This window comes from Lissotriton helveticus, chromosome 4_1, assembly GCF_964261635.1.
Source record: "Lissotriton helveticus chromosome 4_1, aLisHel1.1, whole genome shotgun sequence".
Lineage (NCBI taxonomy): Eukaryota > Metazoa > Chordata > Amphibia > Caudata > Salamandridae > Lissotriton > Lissotriton helveticus.
Genome location: NC_136063.1, coordinates 886,627,423 through 886,635,601, shown reverse-complemented (window position 1 = coordinate 886,635,601; position 8,179 = coordinate 886,627,423). Strand labels below are relative to the sequence as shown.

The 8,179-nt window shown below is 45.5% G+C and overlaps 1 protein-coding gene across 2 annotated transcripts in view; it reads left to right on the top strand.

Annotated features, from left to right (window-relative positions):
• Positions 1 to 495: 495 nt before the first annotated feature.
• The window catches only part of LOC144828906 (uncharacterized), a 181,173-nt gene continuing 173,489 nt past the window's right edge, over positions 496 to 8,179 (top strand). The window contains exon 1 of one of the 2 annotated variants that reach the window (XR_013610556.1): positions 496 to 723. Coding sequence is in view for 1 of the 2 variants with exons in the window: in XM_078687514.1 (XP_078543640.1) it covers positions 621 to 723 (103 nt within the window). In the remaining variant the exon portion in view is untranslated. The remainder of the gene's footprint in view (positions 724 to 8,179) is intronic. The other variant, XM_078687514.1, reaches the window with a different exon arrangement.

The window sequence follows — 8,179 nt, the reverse complement described above, 5'->3', positions numbered from 1 at the left end:
ACTCACACACACACACACACATGCTTACTCACACAGACACATACCCACACCCTCTCTCACATAAACACACTCTCATCTTCAAGAATACACACAACATACAATGCAAAACATTTTTACTTACCACAGCTCCTTCCAAGGGTGCTGTTCCAGCTAAGTGTGCTCTATTTTTATAACACTAATAATGAATGATTGAATGTTATTCACTTAGTATAATTTAACACGGTCAAAAAAGGGAATGCACCTGGCCCCTTTGTTCTTTGTATTGATGTTGCCACATCTGAGGCCAGCGGCCTCAAAAGCAGAGCCAGTGGTCGTAAGAGGCAAGCCAAGGGTCGCAGCTGCGACCACTAAATTATGGCCATGTTGTAAAACACCAGTTTTCTGTCAAACCTGAATTATGCAAGTTGCTTGTATAATCTTCAGTGTTTCGCTGTAATGCAGTTTCATAAGCAGTCGCCTCGTTCCTTTTGGAGGACAAAGTCTCGAGATAACAACCCAGGGAGCAGTCCGACTGCTTATAAGCGAGCTGCACTAACGCCCTGGGTTAATGCCCTTTTCAGAAGCCCCTGGAGTGGAGCCTCAAAGAGTGCGCTGTTTTTTTCTGCTCGAGGTCACACATTATGGCTGCCGGCAACGTCTTCCTCGTGGCGCTCATTGTTCTCTCGTTCCTGTCCTTCCTTTGCATGGTGTTCTTCAACGCCCTGTCAGCAACCTCTTTCGAAGGTGAGTACAAGGTTTGTTAAATGTGATACAGAGGATGGGTCTGTCGTGCTGTGTTGAGATGACTAGACTCACGTGCACGATGAGATATTGCAAAGCATGCCTCGAGATTTGACAGGACACAAAGTGATGCAAACGTCATTATTGATCATTTTTAACGAAACACTTAATTTGATCTGAAAGTTGATGCGCTGGCAGCACAGATCATGCTTTTAATTGTGAAGCGCCTAATCCCAGATAGTATATGCACAGGGGTGTAAAAGGCTGGCAAAATCATACACGTCAATACAAAGCCCGACCTACTAAGCAAGCTGAACTGGTTTTTATATGAACCCTTAAGGCCAAAAGATGAGAGGTCCGAAAAATAGGCAAAAGGAATATTACATGATAATCCTACATGTAACTTGTATTTTTCGTGAAATTACACACTATGCGACTGCGGTTATGAATTTGTACTGGAGAGTATTTTTTTAGTAAAATCTCTTACTAGAAACCACCAGTTCGCTTTTGCGCCACGGCACTTGTATTAGAATAGCCCCTCGTGCATTTTTTAAGACCTTATCAGCGACCCTTTGTAAATAAGGCGCTGCATACCTCTAATCCATTTATGTAACATAGCGCTGCAAGCTTTCCTGCAATCCCTCATTGCACTGCCACATTTTTATTAAACGTGGGCAATAGATTCACACGGATGAGTGCATGGCCTGTAGCGAAATGCCAAAGATCACCTCTTCCAATTGAGAATCTGACGCAGTGTGGAGCATGCTGAGCTAAGGACAATCAGTAGGAACAGCATGTTCATAAATAGAGATGGATCGAAGTTTCAGAATAATGACTTACCGTCATTTTTCCACTTTTTGTGTGTTTTTAAATCACTGGTTGTTGCCAGACTCGGGAAATTGTAGGTAGATTAGGGATATTGAGCCGGAGATGAAAAATTGTTCTGCTGTTTCGAAAAAGGCCTAAAACGTGGTTATTTGTATTTGCTCAGGGGCATGTTTATAGGGGGCTGTAATGGGTCGTGGTGGAGTTTTATTGATACCGTGACCATGGGTCGGGTTTGACTTCCTCTGGCCTTTCTTTCTGAGTGCTGGGACACGCCAACAGGTGTAACCACACACTTTACAAATTCGATTATTATTAGTACATTAATTGTTTGGTTTAAACTTGATCCAATCATTATGAGGACCAAATTGTCTGGCACTGGAACAGCCTCTTGATTTGGTGAGATGGTGTGTGCGGTATTGTGGATGTGTGATTTGCTAAAGTGCAGGAATACGTCTAATGGATGAATGAGTGCAACTATGAATGACCAAGTGCTTGGATGATGAGCGATGCAGTGCAATGGATGGAAATATCTATTTATGCACTCATTGACTCATTGCTGTATCCCACTTGTTCACCTTTAATATAGCACACAAACACACAAACTCACCAGTGAATGAAGAGAATCTTTCATTTTCAAGCCAGACCTATTGGTGTTGTCAATGAAAAAGAAATTGTGAGACGACAGTGAGAGATACTTTTACAAAAGGTACCTCTAACATACAACTTGTAGGTTATGAATGGTGTTAGAAATGGGGTTTCTGGTTGGCTAGGATATACACCTAAGCCAAGCAGAACTCACCACTCTAATCAGGGTAAGGGACTTACACACCCATGATAAAACCTGCTCACGCCCTTAGTAGCTTGGTACAAGCAGCCCGGCTTATCCCAAAGGCAAAGTTTATAGCATTTGCGCAACACACACACAAACACACCACAAAAGAGATCACACAGTTGTATATAAAAATGCATAGCTGTATTGCATGTCAACGTAGAGAAAGACAGCATAAACCAATAATTACTTTGCCAATTAGGCAATTGTCATATCATTACAATGAGTGCAATGAGAAAAAGGTTCCTAAGTTGCACATGTCAGCAAAACATCATGACTGTGCATTTGATACAGTCACATTCCATGTTACTCGTTATCCTGGCAGTGCAAGGCATAAACCACATCTCACCATGAATATCATATGAAGCATGTCATGAAAAAGAAAACCACATGAATCACCACAGTAAGGCAAGTACTGAGTCTTGGTTTGGAAACACCATACATGAAGCATCAGATCACAAGAAATGCATCGTTCACCGAAATACCATCATCCAAACACACAAATGCTTCAGGAATAATTACCAGGGGTGGATGACCTAAATTTAGCGCCCCAACTTTGTTATGAAGTAATAAGAGCCCCAACGAAGGTTACAAAACACCTGCACATCCATGGCGTGATTTACTGCATTTTCAGTGTTTTTCAATGAAGTGGGGGCCTCCATTGATGGTTCTTCCTGAATGATCTTTATTGAAGAGATAGTGGTCCCAAGGTATGACAATACATGGGAAGTGGCTCCTTCGTTAGATTCCAGCACGGTAGACCTCTCTGCCCCCCCCCGCTTGTAAACTGAACAAAGGACAACTACATGCATACGACCAGAACCCCAAAAATGGTCCCAAGGCAGGGAGCGCCAGGAACCCATGCTGGGACATCTTGGGTCCGAATCGAGAGATCATCACCTCTGCCACGGCCACACATGACCACGGATCCTGGCCTGCTCCTTCCTCGAGGGTAAATGGAGTAACCCTTGTCAGCTTCCAGGGACACATTGATCGGGGCCAGCCTCTCATGCAGTAGAGGGCTCCTCAGCTGCCTAAGTGATCTCTACCCTGAGGCATTGCTCGTGCACACAGCTGGCCCCGCCCTCCAGAGTGTGTCTTGGGGAATTGGAACCAACCACACTGTAGTCGGCACGGCAGCACCAGTTTTAGCAGCTGGAGTGCGGTACCTCTTTCGGTGCTATTGCGCCAGCCCCCATAAATCAAGATTCTGCAGCAGCAAAGGCTGGAGCGCCCAGCAGACTCATTTTCAGGGACCAGAAGCAGAAGAATAAAGTGCTCACCACAAACTTGTTTTTTCTAAACACAAGGCAGACCACCAAGCCCTGGGAGATCACTGGGGGGCACACAAGCAGGACTGTAGTCAGCAGCAGGAAAGCACACAGGGTCCTTGTAGGCAAAGAGGCAGTTCTTCCAGCAGGTCAGCACAACAAAGCACAGTCCAAGTGGTGGTTTTCCTGGCAGCACAGCAGGTACTCTGGTGCAGTATGTAGAGCCAGTAGCATCTGGTTACAGGTACCACGCAGTGTCTAAAATCACACGGTCAGAACTCCTGTACTCAAAATGTCTTTGATGTGGAGGTAACTTCAAACAAACTTTAGAATTGCACAACATCCCCCATTCAATCTTAGCTCTGGCTCCAGACACACTACAGGGGGGTGGAGACAGCATTGTCGGAGGACATAATCTCCTACGCTGACGACACCCAGCTGATCCTCTCCCTGACCAACGACCCCACCACCGCCAGAGCCAACCTGCACGAAGGGATGAGAGACGTAGCCGAATGGATGACGACCAGCCGCCTGAAACTGAACTCAGACAAGACGGAGGTCCTCATCCTGGGCTCCTCACCCTCCGCCTGGGACGACTCCTGGTGGCCTCCCGCCCTAGGCACCGCACCCAAACCAACGGACCACGCACGCAACCTGGGCTTCATCCTGGACTCCTCCCTCTCCATGACCAGGCAAGTCAACGCCGTCTCCTCATCATGCTTCAACATCCTGCGCATGCTACGTAAGATCTTCCGGTGGATCCCCACCGAGACGAGGAAGACGGTCACCCAAGCCCTCGTCACCAGCCGACTGGACTACGGCAACGCCCTCTACGCCGGAACCACTGCCAAACTCCAGAAGAGACTCCAGCGGATCCAGAACGCCTCGGCGAGACTCATCCTCGACATCCCCCGACGCAGCCACATCTCCGGACACCTGAGAGATCTGCACTGGCTCCCGGTCAACAAGAGAATCACCTTCCGCCTCCTCACCCACGCACACAAAGCCCTACACGACCAAGGCCCGAGCTACCTCAACAACCGGATCAACTTCTACACTCCCAAGCGCCTCCTCAGATCAACCAACCACGCCCTCGCCGCCGTCCCCCGCATCCGAAGAGCGACAACAGGAGGAAGATCCTTCTCCTACCTGGCCGCCAAGACCTGGAACTCACTTCCCACCAATCTGCGCCTGACCCAAGACCACCTCTCCTTCAGGAAGAAGCTCAAGACCTGGCTGTTCGAGCAGTAGCGGCACCCCCCCCCCCTCCCAGCGCCTTGAGACCCTACGGGTGAGTAGTGCGCTCTACAAATGACCTGATTGATTGATTGATTGATTGACAGGCAGAGCCCATTCAGGTGTCAGTGACAACTCTTCCCACCACTCTAGCTCAGGAAGACCCATCAGCCTAGTGATGGGCCATCAGGATATGCAGGACACACCTCAGCTACCTTTGTATGACTGTATAGAGTGAATGCACAAACAGCCCCTGTCAGTCTAAGTCAGATGTTGATTAGAGTCAGGCTGCAAACGACAAAGAGTCTTAAGCACATAGAAATGCCCACTTTCTAAAAGTGATTAACAACCACAGGGGCTGTCCACAAACCCCGAACCCGGGACAAATACTAATTATATCAAACAAAAGGCTCAGGGAGAAAGAAAAATTGTTAAAACATCGGAAAAGTATCCATTATAGAAGTCAGAGAAGCCCAATAGTATCAAAAATTATATATTTATTTAATTTCCCATTTGATAAGAAATTTGTTTTGTTATATAAATAGTCTCATACAAGAAAAACGCTGGTATACAAAAAAAGCAATACATATAAACATAGACAAGTGGCAACAACAATACATATCACAGAACAAAAAAAGGAACACCATAAACATAAATACTGTGTCCTTATAATAATTTTAGCCACAGGAAAGCGTCAACGGCGTTTCGACCGATACGTTATTTAACGGTCATCTTCAGGACTCAACAAGTATTCTTGGACAAGAGATCTGTACAATAAGAAATATATAACTTTAGCAATAATACTACAATTAGTTGATACACAAAAGTCAGAGTAGGCTTCTCATGAAGAAAAGGGCGGCTGAGTGCAGGTAAGGAATTCCCAGTGAAAAGAGTTTAGAAAAGGATTTCTGACCTTAATCCCCACCACAAAGTGAAAAAAGCGAAAAAGGTCCTAGCACCAGTGTATATAAAATCAGGAAGGCGTATTTACCTTCTATATTAAAATATATATAAGGCATAGACCGATAGACATTCAGGTCCTCCAGCATCGGTATTCAATATCTGGAAATGCCACAAGAAACAGGTCACATAAGCTGCACCGAAAAACCTTTCTAAAAGTGGCATTTCTAAAATAGTAATCAAAAATCCACCTTCACCAATAAGCAGGATTTATCACCAGGGGCGGCCGCCACATACAAATGGCAGTGGGGAGGGGGTGCGCGTGGAAATTCTCCACCTTCTTCTCCCTGAAGACTGACGCCATCAAGAACGACCTCCTAAAGGATCAAACCTTATACGCAAGACCGAATACTCTAACTTCTCTTGCCCCCAGTCCTACGCCTGGCCAACTTTCATCAAAGTCCAACCCAAAAAATAACGCAGACTGGTCATCATTCTCCTATTACTCCGAAGATGCTCTAGGCAAAATTCTCAGTGCATTGAGCCCAGCTAACCACTCTTCCGACCCGCTTCCGGCAAACGCAGTCAAAGCCCTTACTCCACTACTTCTACCTCTCTGGTCCAAGATCATAAACAGTTCACTTCAGCAAGGATGCATCCCAGATACCCTCAAAGTGAGCCAGGTCTCACCCTTTCTTAAGAAGCCCACGGCAGACCCCACATATCTAAACAACTATCGCCCTATCTCCAATATCCCTACCGTAGCTAAGTTGCTGGAAAAATGTGTGCACCTACAGCTAACCAAACATATCGACCACTTTGACCTTCTCAACAAACACCAGTCAGGTTTCCGTGCTGGCCATAGCACAGAATCAGCCATGACACACATCATCGATGATGCGCTGCAAATACTCGACCACAATAGAGCTTGCCTACTCATCCTACTTGATCTCTCCTCGGCCTTTGACACGGCCAAGCATGCAAACTTGCTAGACCTCCTGAAACACAGAATGGGTCTATCTAGTGTAGTGTTGAGCTGGTTCACTTCTTTTCTCCAAAACCGGACACAACAATTCAAAGTCAATAACACCCTGTCCAAGCCCGTCCCAGTAACCCTTGGTGTACCGCAAGGATCCGCACTATCCCCAACACTGTTTAATCTCTTCATGGAACCTCTCACCGAAATTCTACAATCCTCTAACGTGCAATATCACATGTACGCAGATGATACACAGCTATACCTCAAGATACACACCCTACAGGACATCAAATTACTTAACACAGCTCTTAAGAATACCCAAACATGGCTGGCAAAAAATCATCTTAAATTGAACGCCCTTAAGACCGAATTTCTACTAATAGCTCCGCCAGCTCAAATCCCGAAAATGCAAAATTTGATCAAACATATCACGGCGTTTAACGTACAACCTACCATTGTGGACTCGGCGAAGTCACTTGGAATGACTTTAGATAGTAACCTTAACATGCAAAAACATATCAGCAATGCTACAAAGGAAGCTAACTTCCAGATAAACACTTTAAGGAAACTGAAACCCTTCCTGCCACATAATGACTTTCAGCAGGCAGTTCAAGCTCTGGTTATACCAAGAGTGGAATACGGTTGTGTCTCCCTATGTGGCTTACCCAAAGCATCAACTGCACCTCTCAGAGCCTCTATCAACGCCGCAGCAAGACTCATAACTGGATCTAAACGCAGCTTCCACATCTCCCCGGACCTTCAATCCTTGAACTGGCTACCCCTTGAGGCGAGAATTCATTTGAAAATTGCGTGCATGACACACTGAGCCCTACATCAAAAGACACCGAGTTACTTGGCACAGAAACGTACGATCTCTGGTGGGGCCAGATCCTCAAGAAATGCGGAAAAATTACTTCTGAAACCACAAAAATTCCAGAAGAATTTTTTTTATAACAGATCCTTCTCTGGGATGGCACCCAGAATTTGGAACGCCTTACCCCCAGAAACCAGACTTAACCCGTCCTCTACTTGTTTCAAAAAGGAAGTTAAATCCATCCTCATGGCCCAATATACATGACTAGGGTCTGCTGAATCCCTGTAATGAGATGCTTCCGCGCTCTCAACTACAAGACACTTATTGATGCTAAATCTAACTATGCTGCTTTTTACTACACTTTATGTACATTTAATTTGATATATTTCTGTTTCCTGTATAAGTAACATTTATTGTATGTACAGCGCTCTGATATCTGCTAGGATCTTGTTCGTGCTTTATAAAACTCTCCAAATAAATAAAATAAATAAATAAATAACTTTTTTAAAAAGCTTACCTTAGTTTGACGGCTGGGTCCCTCGTCATGCCAGGTGCTTCTTCTTCTATGTCCCAGCAGGCACCAGGGCTGCATCAGTCTACCT